This window comes from Alexandromys fortis, unplaced genomic scaffold (genome assembly GCF_014885135.2).
Source record: "Alexandromys fortis isolate MF-2015 unplaced genomic scaffold, M_Fortis_MF-2015_v1.1 scaffold_101, whole genome shotgun sequence".
NCBI classification, from domain to species: Eukaryota; Metazoa; Chordata; class Mammalia; order Rodentia; family Cricetidae; genus Alexandromys; species Alexandromys fortis.
Window position 1 is genome coordinate 4,868,748 of NW_026067983.1, and position 24,221 is coordinate 4,892,968.

Consider the following 24,221-nt stretch of genomic DNA (forward strand, 5'->3'; position numbering starts at 1 on the left):
TGGAACCACACCCCTGCACACAGCAAGGTTCCTCCTCTCAACAGCGCCAGGCAGATGCCCAATGGGTAAGACTGTGCTCGCCCCTTATCTGCAGGCTTGCTTCCCATACTTTCAGCTAAGTTTTAAATTGCATGCTTTTCTGGGTAGCTTGGAGAAGTTTTGCGCTGTCCTGCTCTGTCCAGCCTGAGTTATAAACCATTTCTTTATCCTGTGTATCTGTGCCGTTTACAATGCCTGTTAGTCATGACCTCAGTTATCCCTGCAGCTGCTGAGCTGTCACAGTGTTACAGATTTTATTTTATTACTGACGATCCCTACAAGTTAGCATGGTGATTCTGGGGATGCGTAAATGTCAGTAAGTTACTTTTTTAATATGAAAAGAAAGGTAGAAATTCTGCAGTTAGTAAGGAAAAAAAATCACATATGGAAGTTGATAACATCTATGTCTCCGTTTTTAACTTACTATGCTAAGTTATAAAGATTACCATGGGTCTATATGTATCGGGAAAACCATATATTTCATATAATTTCATTTAATGAAGTGGGTAGACAACAGAACCATCTGTTTGGGGGTGGGTGGCAGAAATCAAACTTTGCATAGTAGACATTTTACACCCACGACACATCCAAGGTGTGGATGGGAAATGAATGAAGTCTGGGTTGGAAACTTAAACTAGGAAATAAGAGTGTGAATGTTAGTGGTCCGTTATAGATATTTAATAAGCAGTACCTGGGGCAGGGCTCTCCCTGATCTGTAACATTTGATAATTCCCATGGCAACTATTCAAGCCTTTAAGCATAAACGTGACTGTATGGAATGTCAGCTTAGGCAAAGATGCCCGCTTCAGCTGCTGATCCAGCATAGTCCGGCTCCCACACAGCATCCGTCTGCTGTCTTTAAAGGCAGGAGACTGGGTGAAGTTCTTGAGTAGTAAATTTGATAGTCAGGGAAGTCCCAGAATGGATCTGTCTTTGTAGGGCACATTTACATCTGGGAAGTGAGTGGCTGTCTAATGACCTTGAGAAGGACTAGACCAGGGGTTGAAGGACAGTCAAGGAATCTAGACAGCTAAAGGAAAGTGCTTTTTCCAAGAGAGAATTGGTTGGATTTGTCAGCTGATAAGCTGGAGGGCATTGAGATTAAAATCTTTTTGCTGAAAGTCTTAGGGACTAGGCCTCTTAGTGCAGAAACAAGATCTAGTTCTTCCCGGTGGACCCTTTTACCCATTTCTTCTGATCCATCTCCAGTCCTTTGTGGCCCTGCCTACCCACAGAATCTGTCTACCAGGGATCCAAAGCAGCCACCCTAGGCTGGGGCTCAGTTGAGTATCGTTTAACCCTTATCTGAAGCTTCCTCTTGTAGCAGGCGGTGATTAACAAAGAGATCCCCAACAATGTACAGAGCGTGAGAGACTTTGGAGTGCTCAGTGCTAATTGGGATGTCTTTATCGCATTCCTTCCCGTTAAGGCTCAGTGCTCTGTTAGGAAGAGGAGGCAGAAGGAACTGGTGATGGTAGTACTCCAGGGAGACAGCATCTTCCAGACAGAACAGGCCTGACACACGTGCGAACTCAGAGTCTGTGACAGCCCGCAAAAAAACACCCAAGTTCAAGTCAAACAAAATCTCAGCCCTGAAAAGAGGAAGTATCCACAGAGCCCCATCTCTAGCCAAGAAACTATTTGCAATTGATACCTTCTGGAAAAAGGAAAAGTCAATTTTCTTCAATGCAGTATCACCGGGTACATCAACACATTCCAAGTCAGGCCCCAAACCCAGGAGTAGTTGCCCAACACAAAATGGCCTTTGTGTGTGTGTGGCCTGCACACGTGCCTTTCATTATTATTTTTTTTGTCTGATAGTTTCTATTTCTGTTTGTCTGTTTTGACTTTTGCTTTTTGTCATTTTTGCTGTTGCTATAGGGGTAGGGAGATAGAGAGCATCTGGGATGAGTTAGGAGAATATGATTAAAATATACTGTTTGAAAAAAATTATTAAAAATAAAGATATTTTTCTGCCTGCCAAAGATATGATCTGAATAGTTAAAAGGTAGGGCACAGATTAGAATAAACTGTCTGATAAAGGCATCCCTGATTAAGGACTGTGACCCAAAATACAGAGAACTCTTCACACCACACACGGTAATAATAAGGCAACATATGCAGATGGGAGCTTGAAGACTTCTCACCAGGGATTTGTGCAGTTAGCACACACGCACACAGATGTTTTATGTCACATCGTGTATCATCATCGAATTATACATCCAAGTGATATACTCGAATGGCCAAACTCCCCACCACTGGCGGCGCAAATGCTGGCAGCGCTGCAGAGCAGCCGGACGCAGACTCACTCACCGACGCCAAGGCCGCAAGCCATGCTCTGGTGTCTCCTATAGGACTCTTAGCCTCGCCACATTCTAGCAGTTTTGCTTCTTTGATTTGAAAACTTACATTCACCCAAAAACCTGTTCACAGCTGTTGAGAACAGATGTTTCCTGATTGCCCAAACTTGGAAACGACCAGCATGTCCTTTGGTGGGTAAATTGGATGATTAAACTGTGGTACACACTGACGGCGAAATAATAGTCTACACTTCAAACATAAGTGGCAGCCATGTTGATCAGACTTCACTGGTGTTGCTTTTCTGACATTTCTAGGAGACACAATGTCACAGCACACTTCCCGTTCTTGCTCGTAACAATGTTTCTGCTGCCTCTTACTCTATGATCCCTAGCCTTAAGCATGGTAGTCAGGTTGTAGACGTTAAGCCTGGGTACAGACAGTCGCTTGTTCTCTGCATTTGGATCTGTTGTGATTCTCTCCAGCGGTCTCCATCTTGCAAAGAGACGTTAAGTACACATAAAGTGTCATCATGCCCATCTAAACGAGACCTGGAAAAGGGTAACACCAGTAGCCATAACATGGGAGAGGAAAACCTCATAGGGCCCAACCCTAAAGAACTACAGGCAGCTAGCAAATACTGAGAGCAGGAGAAAGAGTCTTCCCAAGGGAAGAGCCCCCTAATGGTTCCCTAATGCCAAGTATGGGGGGGGGGGGTTCCAGGTAAGGGTAGCAAAAAAGGAAAATTATGCAATTATATTTCAATTTCAAAAACTAAAAGTAGACATCAATCTGTGCGTGTACAAGAAATGTTCGGGTCCATGAAAAAGCCTTAAGTGAACACCACAGCGTGAACAAAGCCAATCTGAGGAGGCCACGCACTGTGTGATGTCAGGTGTACAGCAGTTTGGAAAAGGTCGAACTAGGGAGGCAGTGAAATGCTCAGCTGTTTCCATGGGGTAGGGCTAGAAAAACGAGAAACTTCAGTAGGGAAATGGAGAAGGCTGTCCAGCTAAGTAGCCATTGGGTTACCATGCAGTAGCTGACGTGAAACAGTCTAGTGTGTGTGGAATGCACCGGAAGTTAGATTTAACCAGGACAGAGTTACAGTGGATGTGGGGAGGCCAAAGATAAGGCAGTGTGAATGGGGGGGGGGACACAGAACTAGGAAGTGGAGAGGGGGGGAGGGGGGGGAGATACAGGAATGAGCTCCGAGAGGGAGGATTATTGCAAAAAAAAAAAACTCTAAGAGCAATGACCTGGAAAGTCTTGCATAATGGTCGAGATTCCCCAGACATCAAAGTCCTCAGCTCAGGTCTCACCGTGTCCCGAAACTGAGCTGTCCTGCTCAAGTGTCATGATCCAGTGCCATCTTCGTTGCAGAAAGAACAGCCCTTCAGCAATCGCAGACTCCAGCTTGCTTCCCTTACTGCCCACATGCCCACACGCCAGGGAGAATGCAGTTCAACTAAAAGCTTTTTAGCGCTTGCTTTGTTTTTGGAGAAAAACAGATTGCTAGAAGGGCAGGAATGGCTTGAAAGATCTAGAGCAAGCTGCTTAATGTCCTTGATTTCCATTTTGTTTCCTGTAAATAACAGCTAGCATCCTCGGCATCAGGGTTGTCCTAATTAGGGGTCTGAAAAGTCCCCGCCTCATCTCTGGCTTGCCGAGCACTGCGGCCGACCCACACTAAGGCAGCCGACAAGTTGTACTTTCTTCTCAGAAGCTGTGGCAGAATCCAGGGAACAGCCTTAAGGCTGTCTCTGTCCTCACACATGGACCAGGACAGTTTGAACATTCCCTTTCAGAGGGCCATAGACGAAGCCCTGCTCCTCACAGCCAGGCTGCCCTAAATCACGCTTTGTTGGTTGAGATCCTGCTACGTCCCAGATACTGTTTGTAAAGAATAAACAACCGAGAATTCTGCCCCAGTGAAGCTTACTGTTGAGGGGCTGGGGTAAGGTGTAAGGCGAGAAAAGCAGTCCAAACTCTTTTATAGAACACAGTTTCTGATACGGAGTCCCGTGAAAACAATCGGGCAGGGAACGTAACCTAAAGTTTAGGATGCCTGAGTACAGGGTCCAGATAGGTGTCCTACCACGGAAGCGGTTCTCCACTGTGTCGGCGGCCTGGCACGTGCAGGGGGCAGGGCCATAGTCACTGATGCTCATGCCTCTTTCATAAGATGTCAGTTAAATATGAACATGTGCTTCAATAAGCAAGTCGTTGTTCTCCTCTACAGCGAAGGAGAAAGGAGAGAAGAAGTTGTTTGGTTTCTCTTTTGTTCCCCTCATGCAAGAAGATGGGCGGACTCTTCCAGACGGCACGCACGAGCTCATCGTACATAAGGTACCAATAATCCCTGTTGATGATAGGCTGAAAAGCAGCGCATGTGATTGGCCGCATGTCTTAGCGCTTTAGAAAAAGGGAAAATGGCTGAAATGAAGAGTTCAAAATAAGGTTGGTAGACCAGGCATGGTGGGTTACTGCTTTATTCCAGCACGCCGGGAGGCAGACGCAGGCGGGTCTCGGATGAAGATCAGCTTGGTCTACACAGCGAGGCCTTGTGCAAAAACGAATATATATATATATATATATATATATATATATGTATGTATGTATATATATATATATATACACACATACACATATACATGTTTACAGCGTCTTCCTGAAAGTATTGATTTTAAGCTTTCTGTCTTTATGGCACATTAATATATTTGCACATATTTTGATATTGGGGGTGAATCTATTCCTTCCCAGTTAGGCACATGTTAGGCAGGTCTCAAGCAAACTGCTGAGCTCCTCAACCCTGAAACATTTTTTAAATGACTTATTGTTTTCATCTTACTTTAGGAATAAATTTGTTTGCATGGACTGGGGTGTTAATCCCAAAGTCCTTCCTATTATTATAATGGGATTAAATAAATCTTAGAAATAGTTTTGTCTGTACTACAGATACATACTGTTTTATAAATCTTTATATATACTCAGAGGAAAGTTTACTAAGTTAAGCATTACTTTTAATTTTATCTGTGCTTTGTTATAAAAACTTTTGTTTTATTTTAAGTCACAATTATTAAAAAAAACAAACAAAAAGCATTGGAACAGAGTATGCTGGTGTAGGCATTTACATTAAAATTCAGAGAGCAGGAACTGAGCAGGAATTATCAGAGAATACTCATAAAATGAAATACAGAGGAACATGTATTGTTTAGGCATCATGCAGTTTTCTCTATAATACTCCTCCTGCTGGGGAAGGTCTACCATCGCTGGAGCCCAGAATTCCTCTGTGCCTACTTGGGCAAACAGAAGCCACCAGACAGGAACTCTGCTAACTTCCTGTGCCCTCTCCCTGCCACCCGGTCCCTTATCTGCCCTCTTGTCTCTCTTCCTGCTTCCTGTCTGAGGGGATGAGGCCAGATGCCTTCTTCCCAAAGCCAGTTCTACCTCCATGCCCCAGCCCTTTCTTCCCACGTCCTCCCTTCCCCTGCATCTGTAACTGTCTCCTGTCTAGTGCCATGTATTCAGGATGTCAGCCTACGGCAGCACTCGGCTTCCTTCTTTAACAGGCGTGCATTTCCTCTTCCCTTCCCAGCTCTTGTACAGTGGGTCTGGCCTTGCTGTCTCCACTCCTCTGTCCCTTCAGTTCTCCGAGATACCTATTTCCACCCCCATAGGAACCTCCACCATATCACTGCTGCTTATCCCGGGGCTACAGACCCCGGGGAAGGGAATCCTTACTTCTGAACGGTTGCTGTATCAGCAAGCTGCATCCCTAGCCTTCTCCTTTTCTATTTGGAAAGGGTTTTGATAAGTCGCCTTAAGTTGGCCTCAAAGTACAGTCTTCCAGCCGCAGCCTCTCAAGTAGCAAACACCACAGGCATGTTCATCTCTGCCTAGCTACTGAGGTTTTCTTATTTAAGGTATCTGGGCTGGTTCCAAGAGCTTTGCATGTTGAAAAACCCCATGGTCCAGGCATACTACAATGCATATACTTGTGGGTTTTAGCGGTTGTTTTCGAATCAGAGAAAAGCTGGAATATACCCACATATGCTGCACCCAATTCCTTACGTTATAACCTTCTGCATAAACAATAACACATTAGAAGTAAACCTGTCTGGGTAATAAAATACTGTTACAGGAAGGTATTTTTGTAAGTTTCCCCTAATTTCACGTGGCTGTTCCTGGCTCCACTCCAGGACCCACTTGGCATTTGGCTCTCTGCCACTGATTCATTCACGTGTGCACCCCTTCCCTGCCTCTTGCTCCTGTCTGCATTGTGTCTTCCCTTCCTTGCCTTGCTTCCTCTTCTGCTTTATGATGGAGCTTTAATACTCCCTTCCCCATACATCTTTCCTTCCCTACCACAGCAGAGCTAGTATCCAGTGGTCTTTGTCAGAGCTTTGAAATCAGTCAAAGCCCATGGCACAGTGTTCTGGGGTGTGAGGCCCTCAAAACACGACCAGTGCCTTTTTCCTGATTGATTTTGTTATTGCTGTTTTATTTTGGTTTTTGAGACAGGGTTTCTCTGTAGCTTTGGAGCCTGTCCTGAAACTAACTCTTGTAGACCAGGCTGGCCTCTAACTCACAGAGATCCACCTGCCTCTGCCTCCTGAGTGCTGGGATTAAAGGCGTGAGCCACCACCATCTGGCTCCTGGTTGAATTTTTATTACTGAATTGAAGTATGGCCAAATATTAGGAATTTAGCAGGTTTATAGTAATATTAGCAGTGACTGTTCCTATAGAAAAAGTTCTCACAAGAAGATATTTTGCCACTCAAATTATTTGAATCTATTTTTCATTAGCTGGTGTTATAGAATTTCAAGTAGACTTTCTCTCACTTTCTGCAATTTCGGTTTGGTTCTCTATAATCCTCAGCTGTAGACCCAGGCTCAGGTGCCATGCTCCTTCTGCCCTTGTCTGCTTCCCTGCCTAAGAGCCAGCTCCCACAATCCCTTTTGTACCCCATGTTCTGAGACTTAGACTAGCAACGCTGTAGACTGTAAGACTCAAGGCCTTATTTCTCAGGAGGTCATTTTAGTTACTCACTCCTCTTGGAGCCCTCTGCCATGGTGTGTGGCCCACATAAGCTTTTGGGGAATGTGACTTTGTGTTCTTTCTAACCTGACATTCCATATGTATCAAGAAGGTTACAAGACGTTCAAAATTTTAAAGTGAGTTAAGAGAGTAGTGGGGAGAGGCAGTGTCGCGTGGTGTTATTGAGACAAGCTTCCTTTCCATCCCGAAGCTGACACTGAGTAATACTGCATCATTAGGCAAATCACATAAGTGCCTCGGTCACAGTGTTCTGCGTCCTAGGATTGTTATGAAAGAAAATGTATCTGTGAAGTGCCTAGCAGGACCTGGCAAATACTTATAAGTGTCGCCTACATTGGTTTTCAAATGTGCAGGGTCTATATTAATATTTTAATTCTGCATGCTGAAAGCCTTGGAGAACAATAAAAGATATGTGATCAGAATTTTTTTATTTTGTTAAAAATTTTTAAATAGTATTTTTCTCAGAGCATTTTCTCAGTTCTTATTTAGGTTAGCAAAATAGAGTTGTAAAATCTACACTTTCCCCCCCCCCCCCTCTCTCTCTCTCTCTCTCTCTCTCTCTCTCTCTGCCTGTGTCTCTTTCTCTGTCTATTTCTCTTTCTCTCCCCTATTCTTGAAAGAATATCTTAAAATGTCTTTTGTGTTCACAGCGTTATTTCTATTGAGGTTATGTTTTATGCTTGCGTGTGATTAGAGTTTAGCTACTGGAAGCTATTGAGGTTTCATGTGTCATATTTTGGATATTAAGGTTTTAGTGCCCTGTGCTGGTGGGCAGGTGAAGCCAACCAGGATTGGTGGAACTAACCTGGCCATGATGGCTGACCCACAGTAGACTCTCCATGGCACCCTCTAGATCCAGAGCATAGCCATCTGGCCTCCCACTCTGGCTGGTATAAGATTGAATCTCTAAGTAGTTTTGATTTGCATTTCCCTGATGGCTTAGGATATTGAACATTTTTTTAATATATATATATATATATTTATTTATTGTGTATACAGTGTTCTGCCTGCATATATGCCTGCAGGCCAGAAGAGGGGACCAGATCTCATTACAGATGGTTGTGAGCCACCATGTGGTTGCTGGGAATTGAACTCAGGACCTGGAAGGACAACCAGTGCTCTTAACCACTGAGCCATCTCTCCAGCCCTTGAACATTTCTTTAAGCCTCTTCCAGCCATTTGAATTTCCTTCACTGAGAATTCTCTGCTTAGATCTGTGCCCCATTTTCAAATAGGGTTCTTTGGTTTTATGATATCATTTCTTGAGTTATTTATATATTTTGAGTATTATTTCTCTATTGGATACACTGCTGGTAAGAATATATTCTCATTCTGTAGGCTGCCACTTTGTCTGATTGACTTTGTCCTTTGCTGTACAGAAGCTTTTCAGTTTCATGAAGTCTTACTTATTAATTGCTGATCTTAGTGTCTGGGTTTTTGGTGCTTTGTTCAGAAAGTTATCTGTAGTGTCAATGCTTTCAAGGCTATTTCCCACTTTCTTTTCTGTCAGGTTCAGTGTATCTGGTTTTATGTTGAGGTCTCTGATTCACTTGGGCTTGAGTTTTGTGCACGGTGATAGATATGGATATATTTGGATTCTTATACATGCAGACATCCAGTTTGATCAACACCATTTGTTGAAGATGCTGTCTTTTTTTTCTACTGTGTATTTTTGGCTTCTTTATCAAAAATCAGGTGTTCATAGGTGTGTGGATTTATGTCTGGGTCTTCATCAGTTCAACTTTATTGATCAATATTTTTGATTTTATCCCCATACCATGCTGGTTTTATTACTCTAGCTTCCTAGTATAACTTGAGATCAGGAATGGCGAGACCTCCTGCAGTTCTTTTATTGTTCAGGAATTCTTTTTAGCTATCCTGAGTTTTTGTGTGTGTGTGTGTGTGTGTGTGTGTGTGTATGTGTTTTCACATAAAGTTAAGAATTGTCTTTTCAAGGTCTGTGAAGAATTGTGTTGGAATTTTGATGGTACTTATATTGAATCTGTAGATTGCTTTTGTATGGTTAAATGGCAATAAAATTGTCATTGTTACCATGTTAATCCTACTGATCCATGAACATAAGAGGTCTTTCCATCTTCTGATATCTTCTTCAATTTCTTTTTTCAAAGACTTGAAGTTTTTATCATACAAGTCTTTTACTTGCTTGGTTAGTTACCCCAAAGTATATATTATTAGAAACTATTGTGAAAGGGGTTGTTTTCTTGATTTCTTTCTCAATCTGTTTGTCACTTTTATCTAGTAGGTCTAATGATTTTTGTGAGTTAATTTTATATCCAGCTACTTTGCTAAAGTGTTCATCAGCTGTAGGAGTTCCCCAATGGAATTTTCAGGGTCACTTGTATATACTATTATATCATTGGCAAATAATGACACTTTGACTTCTTCCTTTCCAGTTTGTGTCCCCTTGATCTCCTTCAGTTGCCTTATTGCTCTAGCTAAGACTCCAAGTTCTATATTGAATTGGAATGGAGAGAGTGATCAACTTTCTCTTGTTCTTGATGTTAGTGAAATAATCTTGAGGTTTTCTCCATTTAAGTTGATGTTGCCTATAGGCTCACTGTAAACTGCCTTTATTGTGTTTATGTGTGTTCCTTGTAGTCTTAATCACACTAGGGCTTCTTTTTAATTAATTAATTATTTTTTTCCACCAAATCACAATTTTCACTCCTCTTCTCCTGGTCTCTCTCCCCAGCCCCTCCAACCACTCCTCTTCCTTTCTCTTCAGAAAAGGCAGGCCTCCCACATATATTAGCCAGCCGTGGTGTGTCAAGTTGAGATAAGACCAGGTACCTACTCTCCTATAAGGCTGGACAAGGAAACCCAGTAGGAGGGAAGGGTCCTAAAAGTAACAGAGTCAGAGACAGCCCCTGCTTCCACTGTTAGGAGCCTCCCACAAGAAGACCAAGTTACACAACTGTAACATGTTCAGAAGGCCTAGGTTGGTTCCATGATGGCTCTCTGGTTGTTGGTTCAGTCTCTTTGAGCCCCTACAAGTCTCGATTAGTTAGTTTTGTGGGGTGTTTTGTGGTGACCCCTCTGACTCCCATAATCCCCTCTCCTTCTCTTTCACAGGTTTACCCAAAGTCTGCCTAATGTTTGGCTGTGGGTCTCTGTATCTGTTTCCATCAGTTGCTGGGTGAAGCCTCACTGATGACAGACTAGGCAAAGATCTATGAGTATAGCAGAGTATCATTAAGAATCATTTCATTGACTTTTCTGTGTGTGCAAGTTGTGTTTGGTTCTGTACTAGGCACCTGGACTGTCCAGCCTCCGGGTCCTGGCCCTCCAGAGAGTGTTAAGGGTGGGCTTCCTCTCATGGTATGGGTCTTAAGATGGACCAGTCATTGGTTGGCCACTCCCATAAATTTTTGTGTCACCTTTAGCCCAGAATATCTTGTAGGCAGGACAAATTGTAGGTCAAAGGTTTTTGTGGCTGGTCAGGGTCCCAAGCCCTCCACTGGAAGTCTTGCCTGGTTATAGGAGATGGCTGCTTCAGGCTCTGTACCACCCACTGCTAGGAGTCTTAGCTGGGTCACCCTCGTGGATTCCTGGGAGTTTTCATTGCACTAGGTTTCTGGCTCATCCCAGAGATGCCTCTGATTCTAGTTGTCTTTCCCAATACTCTCTTCCTTCATCCTTCCTACAGCTAATCCCTCCTGTTCCTACCCTCATCGAGACCCCTCCTCTGATCCATTTGTGATGGCTACTCTATTTCCCCTTCACAGGGAGATTCATGTGTTTCCCCTTGAGCCTTCCTTGTTACTTAGGGTTTTTTTTTGGGGGGGGGGGGTTTCTTGGATTGTAGCATGGTTATCCCTTGCATTATGGCCAGTATCTACCTATTCGTGAGTACAGACCATGTTCATCTTTCTGGGTCTGGGTTACCTCACTCAAGATGATCTTTTCTAGTTCATTTTCTAGTTCATAATCCATATATTGACAAATTTCACGATGTCATTGTTTTTAACAGCTGAGTAATACTTCATGTGTAAATGTACCACATTTTCTTTATCCATTCTTTGATTCATAGACATCTAGGTTGTTTACAGATTCTGGCTATTATGAATAAAGCTGCAATGAACATAGTTGTGCAGGTGTCCTTGCGGTATGGTAGAGTGTCCTTTGGGTATATGACCAGGAGTAGTATAGCTGGGTTGAGGTAGGTCCCAGTTTTCTGAGAAATGGCCATATTGTTTCCCAAAGCGGCTGTACAAGTTTGCACTACCTCCAGCAATGCTCTTCAGGACTTTGGTCGAAGAGGTGTTGGCTTTTGTTAAAGGCTTCTTCTGCATCTAATGTGGGTTGTTTTTTTCTTTCAGTTTGTTTATATAATGAATCACATTTTTTTATCTTTTTTTTTTTTGTGTGGCAAACCACCCCTACATCTCTACGATAAAACCTAGTTCCCCATGGTGGATGATCTTTTTGATGTGCTATTGGATTCAATTTGCAAGTATTTCATCAAATATTTTCACATCTATGTTCACAAGGGAAACTGATCTGTAATTTTCTTTCTTTGTTGGGTCTTTTTGTGGTTTGGGTATCAGTGTGACTGTGGCCACATAAAATGAATTGGGAAGTATTCCTTTGTGTGTGTGTGTGTGTGTGTGTGTGTGTGTGTGTGTGTAATTATTTTGTGGAATAATTTGAGGAATATTGACTTTAACTCTTCTTTGAATATTTGATAGAATTCTGTGCTAAAACCATCTGGCCCTGGACTTTTTTGTTATTGTTGGGAGACTTTTAATGACTGCTTCTACTTAACTAGTGGTTAGTAGGTCTGTTTAAATTTTTTATCTGATCCTGATTTAACTTTGGCAAGTGGTATCTATCGAGAAAATTGTTCATTTCTTTTAGATTTTCCGATTTCATGAAGTACAGGTTTTTTAAAGTATGTGCTTATGATTCTCTGGATTTCCTTGCGGTCTGTTGTTTTTTTCCCACTTTTCATTTTTGATTTTCTTAATTTGCATATATCTCTCTCCAGTTTTTAGTTAGTTTGGATAAGGGTTTGTCTCCTTTGTTAATTTTCTCAAGAAAACAATTTTTGTTCCATTAATTCTTTGTATTGTTCTCTTTTGCTTTTATTTTATTAGTTTTAGACATGAGTTTGATTATTTCTTGACATCTCCTCCTTTTCGGTATGATTTCTTCTTTTTGTTCTAGAGCTTTTAGGTGTGCTATTTAATTTCTAGTGTGATATCTCTCCAGTTTTGTTGTTGTTTGTTTTGCTTAGGGTTTTTTGTTTATTTTGTTTTTTCCATATAGTGTTTAACTATGTAGCGTTGGCTGTCCTAGAACTGGCTCTATAGATCATGCTGGCCTCGAACTCACAGAGATCTGCCTGGTCTTCATCCCTAGTGCTGACTTTAAAGGACTGTGCCACCACTACCCACAATCACCACCTGCAGTCTCTCCAGTTTTTTAGGTAGGCTCTTGGTGCTATGAACTTGACTCTTAGAACCACTCTCATTGTGTCCCATAAGTTTTGTTAATGATGTATATTCATTTTTATTCAATTCTAAAAACTTCAATCTGTAAGTGTTGGCGTATTTGATCAGTACGCTAAATAACCAGACCAGCTCAAAACAAGAGATATAATTTAATAATTGAAAAACGGAGAAACTCACACTACCAGAGTGGAAGGTCCGAAGTCCAAACGGGTCCAGCGAGCACCGCATAGAGAGCACCTATCTACCCCTGTTTATCTACCTGGGCTCCAGGCAGCCACACCCTAGCCCGATATAATTGGCTGAGTTTCCCCACCATCAATCTCTTCCTTTTTTTCTGTCTTGACCTATTTTTCATTCAGTAGAGAGTTGTTGGGTTTCCATGAGTTTGTTAACTTTCTCTTGTTGTTGACAGCTACCTTTAATCTGTAGTAGTCTGATTTGAATGCAGGGAACTATTTCTTCTTTTCTCTCTCTCTCTCTCTCTCTCTCTCTCTCTCTCTCTCTCTCTCTCTTTTATCTGTTGAGACTTGCTTTATGTCTGAGTATATGGTCAGTTTTGGAGAAAGCTCCATGAGGTGCTGAGAGGAAGGTATATTCTTTTATGTTTGGGTGAGAATGGTCTGTAGTTATCTGTCAGGCTCATTTGGTTTAGAACATGATTTCTCTGTTTAGTTTTTACCTGAATGACCTTTTTATAGGTGAGAGTGGAGTATTGAAATCCTCCACTACCAGTGTGTGAGAGTCAATACGGGATTTATGCTATAGTAGTGTTCCTTTTACAAACTTGAATGCCCTTGTGTCTGGAGCATAGATGCTAAGATTTGAAATGTCATCTTGGTGGATTTTTTCATATGAGTATGAAATGTCCTTCCCTGTCTCTTTTGATTAGTTTTGATTTGAAGTTTATTTTGTTAGATATTAAAATGGCAACCCTAACTTGTTTCTGTGGTCCATTTGCTTGGAATATTTTTTCTCAACCTTATACCCTGAGCTAATTTTTTATGTTAAGGTATGTTTCTTGGGTAGAGCAGAAGGTTGGATCCTGTTTTTACATCCATTCTGTTAATATGTGTCTTTTGATTGGTGTAATTGAGACCAATTATTTTGAGAGATATTAATGAGCAGTGATTATAATTCTTTTATTTTGCTGTTGATGGTATTGATTGATTGTGTGTGTGTGTGTGTGTGTGTGTGTGTGTGTGTGTTTCCCTTCTTTTGAGTCTGCAACACATCTGCTCGGGACCTTCTTTCTTTTAGAATCTCCAATGAGGAGTCCGGTGTAATCCTAATAGTTCTGCCTTTTTGTGTTACTTCATCTTTTTCTCTTGGAACTTTTAATAGTCTTTCTTTGTTCTGTATGTTTAATGTTTTGATTGTTATGTGCTGTCTTAGTTAGTGTTTCTATTGTTCTGAAGAGACACCATGACCATGGCAACTCTTATATAGGAAAACATTTAATTGGGGTGGCTCACTTTCAGTTCAGAGGTTTACTCCATTATCATCATAATGGAACATGGAGGCGTGCAGCAGACTTGGTGCTGAAGAAGGGATAGTTTGACATCTTGTGCAGGCAATAGGAAGTCAACTAACACACTGGTCAGTATCTTGAGCATAAGTGACCTCAAAGTCCTCCCCAGTACAGACATAGCTCCTCCAACAAAACCATTCCCACTCCAACAAGGCCACACCTCTTAACGGTGCCACTCCCTTGGGGGGACTGTCTTCTCTCAAACCACCCATGAGCCAAAGGGACTTACTTTTCTAGTCTGTTTGGTATTCTGTGTGTTCCTTTTAAATTTATAGGTATTTCCTTCTTTAGGTTAGGAAAGTATTCTGTGATTTTGCTGAAAATACTTTCTTGGCCTTTGAACTGGGTTTTCATCTCTCTCCACTATTCCTATTACCCTTAGATTTGGTGTTTTTATAGTGCCCCAAATTTCCTGGATGTTTCATATGAGGAAAATTTTCAATTTAACATTTTCTTTGACCAATGTATCCATTTTTTTTTCTATCATATCTTCAGCACCTGACATTCTTTCTTCCATCTTTTATATTCAATTTGTGAAGCCTTCCCCTGTAGTTCCTGTTCTAAATCCCCAAATTTTCATTTCCAGCAATCTCTCAGTTTGGGTTTTTTTCCTCGACTCTACTTCCATCTTCAAGTCTTGCACTATTTTGTTCATTTCCTTCCACTGTGTGTGCTTTCCTAGATTTCTTCATACTGTTTGTTTGTGTTTCCCTAGATTTATTGAAGGGATTTATTCATTTATTATGGACCTATATCATCTTCATACAGCCTGTTTTTAGATCTTTTTCTTGGGCTTCAGTACAGACATATTGTTTTGGCTATTGTTGGCTGTGGTTTAAGATGACAACTGGACATCATTGTAGGTCTGGGAGATGGTATCTGACTTCGTCTCTGATAGATGAGTGTTTTGCTCCTTGGTTTCAGCTTCCTCCCTGGACTTTAGGAAAGTGTGGTGACTCTATTCTGCATATTAGAAACATTTTGTTGTGAACCTGTTTCCCTGGCCTGCTCAGCTGGTGTGTTCTTGGGGTGTATATATACTTGCTGACATTGGAGGCTGGGATAATGGGATGAGGTGGGGGAAGGAAGGATGGAGGAGAAGACCTTTGTGATCCTTAGGAGATGGGGTCAGAGAGGAAAGGGAGACCTCAATAGGTTTTCTGCTGCAGAGCTGGGGATGATATGACTGGGAGGTTGGATATGGGGGAGGTGTGGATCTGGAGGTGTGGTCTCCAAGGTCAGCCTACTTGTTGCCCTCGGAAGAGTGGCTCTTCAGTTAGTAGGGCTTGCCTGCTGGGGTTGGCAGCTGAGACAAAGTCAGACTTGGGAGGAAGGATGTTAGAAAGGAAGGTCTGTGGGATCCACAGGAGATGGGAACAGAGGGGTAGAGAAGGTGGCCACAGCTGTTCTGCTACAGAGCTGCGGCAAGTCTGGGAGGGTGGGAACTGGGAAAACAAATAGAGCCTCTCTATTCCACGGGACAGTTAGATGACCTGAAATAATTCCTTAACTGGTGGTTTTCAGGTGATGACGGTTCAACAGCTTTTACATGGCATGTTGGATAAGTATCAGCATCATTTGAAAAAGTTTTTTCGATGGTTGTCAAATGGGATTTCTTTGGCATTTCCGGTGTCTCCCAGACCATGTTAAAGCCTATATACATCAAGTCTCCTAACAAGACAGTGAGGTGTTAGGCAAGGACAGCAGGAATCCCGAGTGCTTCAATATCCTCACCGGATCATTCACATTGGGAGCGACAGAGCTAGAAACTCAGCTAAAATTGATCGGAGTCCAAAATCCATACTTAATTCTTTTTACACATTGTTAGTGGATTTTCCTAAAAAGCCAAATTCTGTTTATAATTCTATTCGGAAGATTTTCAGTACCTAAATGCTAGAAGAGGAAATTATGCTTAATAATTCTTCTGAGATCTTGACTCCCATCTTAATATTTTTTCACAGTGTGAAGAAAACACAAACCTTCAGGATACTACCCGCTACCTCAAGCTTCCGTTTTCCAAGGTCATCTTCCTTGGCAACAATAATCAAACCATGAAGGCCACAAAGGAGTCCTTTTGGATAACATCGTTTCTCTGCTCTACAAAACTCACTCAAAATGGTAATGCATGAAAGCCCCCCACCTAAGGGATATATGGTACCATTTTACTTGACAGCCCCCTACCTAAGGGCATTGTGAACCGTGTGTGTTTTGGTAAACATATTCAGCAAGGATTAAAGTATTTAAGAACTTTGTCCTAGAAAAGCTATTGATCCTTTCATTTAGGATTACTAATCAAGTGAAAACAGTAGTGACCCCTTGCATGAAATTTAATGACTTAAGACTTAACCCAGTGTTGAAAGCTGTGTCAACTAACTCCTCAAATAACCCATTAAAAACCAAGCTGCACTTAACACAAGGCAAGATCTAAGTGCCTCCACTTTAAATCTCTGCTTTTATAGCCCCGTAAACAGTGCTAATTGCAGGCTTTAGGATAATAAAGCTTGCTTTGTTGTTGTTTAATTAGACGGATAGTGCTTTTCTGTGCAGCATTGCTTTTTATGTCATTGATTGTTTAGCAAGTTATGATTAATAAAGCAAGTGCATCTCCTTGACAAATGGCTTTGAAAACTGTGCCTGTAATGAAAGAAGTAAATTAAACATTTTGAATTTTTCATGGTTGCCATAGAAGGCTTCTGGCTAGCACCCTGAATACCATATTAATAAATTAGATGCAATATGTTGAGAGGAATCAATTCATTACAAGGCATTATATTTGATGCAACTCCAATATCTAAGCTGTGTGTGTGTGTGTGTGTGTGTGTGTGTGTGTGTGTGTGTGTATGTGTGTGTTATGGGACAGTCTGTGGGAAGACATGGTTGTCTCAGAATGTGGGTCTTAAAGGCAGCAAAGCACAGCACTATAGTAGTGCTTCCTTCCAATTCCCTTTCGGCAGCATGGCAAGGCTACCATAGTTACATGAGACACAAAGCTGTGGTCAGCTTTCCTAGACTTTCTTAGTATCCAGTGTTTAATGGTTTAAATCTTGACTCGGTGACTATAAAGCATTTCCCAAACCTCAGGTGTTTGTTGTGGAGGTTATGAAGATAACAAAATCAACTGGCTCCCCAGACAAAATCTCTATTCATCCTACATGGGCTATTTGTGTGTCTATGTAGCACTTACTGTTAACTAAATGTCCTAACTGGGATGTTTTGGGTTTCTATTTATTGTCTATTGTTGCTATAACAATCCTTACCAGTTTTCTGGCTTGAAGAGACAGAAATGTACAATGACTCTGGAGTCAGATATAAGTCCCGTTCATGTTAGTGATTCTGCGTCTATTCTGGAGGTTGTAGAGGAAACCCTTTTCTGGTCTCATCTCTTCTAGTTTCATGGCCCCTTCCTTCTTCAGAAGCTACCAGGGCAACATCTTCAAATTTCCCTAACTCTGATACTCTGCAATTTTTTGAGGTGCCTTGTGACATTTCTTGGAAAACCCAGTTGTATTTTCTTGTTATCAGAAATTTGAGCACATTATAAAGTTTCTTTGTCAATCTCAGGTAAACATACCATTTCTAGGAATTACGGTGTAGATATGTTTGAGGGTTGTTATCCTACCTACCACACAGTAAATAATGATAACATTGCCCGAATTTGCCGTAGTTCTGGGGCTTAGGGTGTTGTTAGAATTATAAACATAAGATAGGAAAAACCTGTAGGTCCTGTAGTCGGAGACTGCTTGTATGTTCGGGCTGCCCATACCCGAAATAATCACACAGAAATTATATTATTTGTGATACTGTTTGGCCAATCGCTTAAGTGTATCGCTAGCTAGCTCTTACATCTAGAATTAACCCATTTCCATTATCTTATATTTTACCATGAGGCTCGTGGCCTACAGGCAAGGTTCCAGCTAACAGCTCACATCTTTCCCCTCTGGCAGCTTCATGGAGTCTCACTGACTCTACCTTCTTTCTGCTAGCATTCAGTTTAGTTTTCCCCACCTAGATCTACTCTGCCCTATCAAGAGGCCAAGGCAGTTTCTTTATTAACCAGTGGTATTTGCAGTATACAGAGGGAAATCCCATATCATCAATTATTCATGAAATCCTTATATGAAATATCTGACTGTATGAAGATGGGATGAGTATGTAGGGACTCCCGACTCTCTAAGGATACTGACACATGCTTCGTGACTATGTTGACATCAGGTAACCTTGGCAATGTAAGTCAGCTCAGAATGAGCCAAGAAATCAATAGTGTATTTCAAAAGCTAGGAAGGGATTGGTGGTGGGGAGTCAGTCTGTCCTTCTGAGATTTGCATCCTTGGCATACATCTCTATATCGTCCACATAGAGGCCAATTGGAATTAATTCCAGCTCCAGAGTGGACTGAGAGGGTGTGCATTCTTTTTTCTTGACTTGGAAACAAACCCACAAATTACATTTCCATTACAACTGGATACTTAGCAGATGCTGTGCTCTGAAGGACGAGTCTCTCAGAGCAGATCTGCGCTCAGGATTCCCGAGAGGTATGCCTCTTCTCTCTGTGCAATCCAACATTATTCATGGCTAGGGCTCCAAGTCCAGACCGCTCTGCAGATATTTCTGATGGACAGATAGTGCAGATTCTTCAAACTTCTGTACAGGGAGACTAGGTGTGGTGGTACACACCTGTAATCCCAGCAAAAGCGGGGNGGGGGTGTCAAGAGTTCAAGGTCATTCTGCCTACTTAATGAGTTCTAGGCCAGCCTAGACCATGTCTCAAATACACAGATACACACACACACACACACACACACACACGCACACGCACGCACACACACACACACACACACATTACTAAGGAGTAATTACATCTTCATTTATACTTGTTAAGCTAGATACAAAGAGTTTCTTAATAAATGCTCCCTGAATAGAATGTAGAAAATCAATCATTTCAGTGGTGGAACATTTTTTCTGGTTCCCAGCTAGCATATCTTCAGATGGCTGAAATGGAACTAAGAGATTTTGCTTTACCACTGCATACTGTGTGTGCACAACTGATTACTGTGTGTGCACAACTGCATACTGTGTGTGCACAACTGCATACTGTGTGTGCACAACTGATTACTGTGTGTGCACAACTGATTACTGTGTGTGCACAACTGATTACTGTGTGTGCACAACTGATTACAGCTGTTGAGGTCCTGACCTGGGCCCTGATAGGCTTAGCAAATTAGGCTTGACCACCTGTTCTCAATAGTCCAGCGTACAGGCAATTTAATAGTAGAAAGGAGATTTATTCGATGCAGTAACATTGGGGATAGGAACAAATAAAAGATCTAGTGAGCTACTTTAGGGTCCTGATGTGAGGCTTAGGTTTAAGGAGAGAGCATGGGATATACTTCACTGAGTCATCGCAGTCAAGGTGTGGTCCTCTCCATCATCACTGTTTCTACTTTAGTCTGTCTTGCAAGGTGGTATAGCAAATTATCCGGACTATGAGGAATCTCTTCCCGGGAGACAAGTTTCTCCTCTGGGTGGCACCAGGCTTCCAGCGTTTTCTTTTTCCCAAGATGGGAACTTCAAGGGAAATTCCAGTTCCTTTGGCCGATTGTTTGATATCTTTAGTCTGATAGCTAAAGAGATGACAACTGTCCCTTTAAGATGCCTTTGTTTCTACAGGGAAGATTACCTAAACAGACATATCTTGTTTGCTCTTTCATTCCCCGAAGTATGACAGGCTTCACTGAGATTCATCAGCCTGCTTCCAGGAAAGATGGGAATGTCTGGAATACTCCATTCAGGTTTCTGGCTGTGTTCATGAGGTCCTGTACCCAGTTCCGCACTACTACATTGTTCAGGCCTCTGGGGTCCTTCAGCTGCCTCTACTTTAAACAAATGGAAGGAAGAGGCCAGGGCAAGGAGTAAGAGCTGCGGTTGGGGCATAATGGGAATCAAGGAGAGATATCAGGGAGACTTCAAAAGACAAGATGCCAGGTAAGGTTGGCATTCTGAAATCTGATGCCAGAGTAAGGAGACAGGGACAAAGCAAACTACCCAGAAGAGTAATGGGCCGAGGCCATTGTAGAGTTCTCTCTGAAATGTGTGATACTGTAAGTATAACCAGGCAGTTTTCATAAGGGTTCCCTTGTGCTGCTACAGAATGCCTGGCTTAGATATGAATACTAAACAGTGTGAGGGCTTTTTTAAATGGATAGTACAATTTTTATAATTTTATAAACTTATATTTTGAAATCAGTTTCTTAAAATTTTCTCCATGTTTTTATTCAAAAATCTTCCTTTTTCTTATCTCTGTTTATTGTAGATAAACATTCCTATTTGGCACAGGGCTCAGTGTTTAGTGAGCAGGAGGTTTTGGATTGGGTGATATTTGCGTATGCGTGAACTATTTGGAGAATGAGACCCGAGTCTAAACACAAGGTTCACTCCTGTCTCATGAGCACCTATGTATGTAGCCTGAAGGATAGTTTTATACAACATGCTGTGCTGGCATGTTGTCTGCCCCATTGTGGGAGGATGGTGATCGTTTAAGGTTTTTCAGAGCATTTCAAAGTTTTACTTTTCATATTAAGAATCCTTGATTTACAATGGAATTTCTACTCTTAAGTCCATCTTTTCAGTTTTCCCCCTTGATTCCCTTCCTGTTCTCTCTATAAGCCCATCTCACCTTAACTTCCTCCTTCATTCTATAGAGTTTTGAATCATTGGTTGCTGTCATGGTTTCCTTGTTGGTCTTTCTGTCTCTCAGCAAGCCCCATTTGGGTTCATCTTGAAACCAGAGCCTTGAAGTGATTTTTGCTGTCCCATCTCTTGGCTTCTAAGCACAGAGGCTAGCCCTGACAGGTTCCTCAAACCCATGCCTTCCCTAGCTTGGAAGTTCTTCCTGTCCTTATTGGCCACCAGATGCCATCATCCCCAATCCTTTGGAGATTAAGGAAGCTTAGGCCATGATATCACCTCCCTGAAACAGTCTAAAGTCTGCCCAAGAAAGATGGGGGCAACGTTTGTCCCTTCTAGTCCTAAAGGCGTATTGAAACATGAATCCACCTATCAGTTTCAGATGGTACCTGGAAGAGGTAGGGCTGTGTGTCTGTTCATAAGCTGTGGTAGAAGACGGCCTGGAAAGCCAGCAATAGATCTCTTAAATCCCAAGATTCACTAGATTGTCTGCTAGTAGAATGGGCTTGTTGTCACAGCCTATTGACAGTGGGTGATCCTAAGGTTTGAGCTGTCTTAACAATCAAGAAGACCTTCCTTGCTGGGTGGAATCGGTTGCTGGGAAGAGTGTTCAGGTGTCTTAAGCATGAATCAAACAGGTTCCTACCTCCTAGGAAACTCTTACTAGGGGGTGGCAGAAAATATCACAGCAGATATCTATCTGTTGGTTGCTTACACTGTTCTTAGTCCTGGGGATACAACTGGGCCACACTCACCGCTACTATCTCGGAGTTTACAGTCTATTTGAGGTATAGACAACTTCAGGGGAAAGATGAGTGCTTCTGTGAGGCAGGAGCATGTGGAAGGGATGGAGAGCCTTCCTGGACTGCACCATGGAGCAGGAGAACTGAGCAGCAAGCCCTGGGGGTTAGGGGAGTAATGAACACACCCTTAAATAAATCCCATCCAGGGCAGAGAGGCTAGCCCCAGTATGAGGATGGGGGTTTCAGTGTGGGGATGGGGGTCCCAGTGTGGGGGTGGGGTAGGCATTACATTTAAGAAGTTGGCTTTTACCAGTAGAGTACATTCATGAGGAAGGCTGTCCTCTATAAAAGCGATTAATCTTCCTTTTCTGTTTGAAAAGGTGATATGCTTGATCTGTTGAAGTGGAGAACCCACCCGGACAAGATCACAGGCTGTCTCTCTAAGTTAAAAGAAATCGATGGCTCGGAGATAGTAAAGGTATACGCTGCCTCATTGACCACTTGGGCGCCCAGCACCCTGGGAGGGCGAGAGTGGGGCCCACTCATTGCCTTCTGCTTCTTTAACCCACAGTTCCTCCAAGACACACTGGATACTTTGTTTGGAATATTAGATGAAAATTCCCAAAAATATGGCTCTAAAGTGTTTGATTCTTTGGTAAGTTTACCTTTCCTTGATAATAGTAGGAAAAAAAAGTGTGCCTCCCCATCTTGGCTTTAGGAAGGTTGTCTCAGAAATGACCACTCGATAATATAAGAGTTTGTTTCCTTCTTTATTTTTAAGAGACAAAGAAATGACTGGCATTCGGTTTTATAAAACTCTTTTCTTCTTAGGTCCACATAATAAATTTGCTGCAGGATAGCAAGTTCCATCATTTTAAGCCTGTCATGGACACTTACATCGAGAGTCACTTTGCTGGAGCGCTTGCGTACAGGTAAGGCCCTTTGCCGTGCAGTTGGTGTAGCGGCTGAGCCTCTTCCACTTATGCAGAAGCCTAGGCAACTGCAGAGGAAGACACAGGGGAGTAGGGGCAGATATGAAGCTCAGCTACAGAGTCCTGTCTTCCCTCCTCAAGAACCCCTGCTCAGTGGCTATAGCTTATTTTATTAAAAGGAAAGAAGAAGAAGAAGGGGGAGGATGAGGGGAAGAGGAGAAGAAGAAAGAAGAAGAAACAAGGTGCAGGAGGAAAGAGGAGGAGGAAGAGGAGCAAGAACTCCTGAAATCTGTCCCTGGACCTAGTACCTTTCTTTCCACCCCCATTTCACCTGGTGTGCTTTGGTCCAAGATGTCACGGCCCTTCTCACTGTAGAAGTCCTATTTTTATACTGCACTCCCTTATGTATGACTTAGACAAATAACTATAAACAGAAAGCAACCTTGGCCTTCATCCCTGTTCCAGGTCGTGCATTCAGCCATTAGTGTTTACAGAGTGCCTTTGCTCGCTGCTCTAATGGACAGACCTGGTCGCGGACTCAAGCCATTTACTCATTGACATCTACGGTTAGATGTGACTGCCTCTTTTTCACGGGTTATATAAGGACAGCGAAGGGCCATGAGCCTCCAGGCAGACAACAGGCCCTGTGCCACGTGCTCTTCTGTGAAGACTTGTTCCCTGGTCAGGGATTAGCTAAATGGAGTCTGGCCCGCCATCATTTAAAAAAAAAAGGGGGGGGGGGAAGAAAACGGAAAAAAAAAAAAAACTACGACTGAGCTGTTTCCTAGAAATGCATTTCAGTGAGACTGCAATCTCACGAGTGGTGCCTTGTTATTTACTCTTATTTACTTTTGGTTTTGTTTCTTAAACTAAGAAAAAATAAACCAGTAACCAGAGAGCCACTTTCTCTTCTGGAAATGCACCTTCCAGGGCATGCTTTCCCAGTAAGCCTTGTTCTTTTGGTGAGAAAGCTGGCCTGATTGCAGGGGTGTGGCTCGCCGTGGACCAGTTTGTCTTCATTCCCCCTGCCCCCAACACCCCTCACCTGTAGCTAAAAGTCACCCTTGTAGTGTTCACAGAGGTGATGAAGGAAGAACCCCAATGATAGCTTGTTCAGGATTGCTCAGGACAGCTCTCAGGTCAGCAGGACATTTCCAGATTGAGGGCAGTCTGGGTGGGCAGCGCTGTGTTTCCGTCTTAAGTGTCAAAGCGGGTTGCGACGTGGACCTGTGGTTTCCAATTAAGTCATCCTAGAGCAGCCTGGCAGGAGACCGTATGGAGAAGGCAGTGGCTTCCTGGTGCACGGCTGTGTCAAATTGATTGCCATTTAATTGAGAACTGACCATTTTGCAATCTGCACGTTTCTGCTCGTGCTTCAGAGATCTCATCAAAGTGCTGAAGTGGTACGTGGACAGGATCACAGAAGCGGAGCGGCAGGAGCATATCCAGGAGGTGCTGAAG

General features: G+C 42.5%; 1 protein-coding gene across 2 annotated transcripts in view; it reads left to right on the forward strand.

The window, feature by feature from the left end:
• Positions 1-24,221, forward strand: part of Dock4 (dedicator of cytokinesis 4) — a 392,371-nt gene that overhangs the window by 245,516 nt on the left and 122,634 nt on the right. For both annotated transcript variants that reach the window (XM_050158669.1, XM_050158670.1), the window contains exons 16-21: positions 4,580-4,686; positions 16,363-16,519; positions 22,209-22,306; positions 22,400-22,483; positions 22,660-22,760; positions 24,140-24,221. In XM_050158669.1, the coding sequence (XP_050014626.1) occupies positions 4,580-4,686; positions 16,363-16,519; positions 22,209-22,306; positions 22,400-22,483; positions 22,660-22,760; positions 24,140-24,221 (629 nt within the window). The remainder of the gene's footprint in view (positions 1-4,579; positions 4,687-16,362; positions 16,520-22,208; positions 22,307-22,399; positions 22,484-22,659; positions 22,761-24,139) is intronic.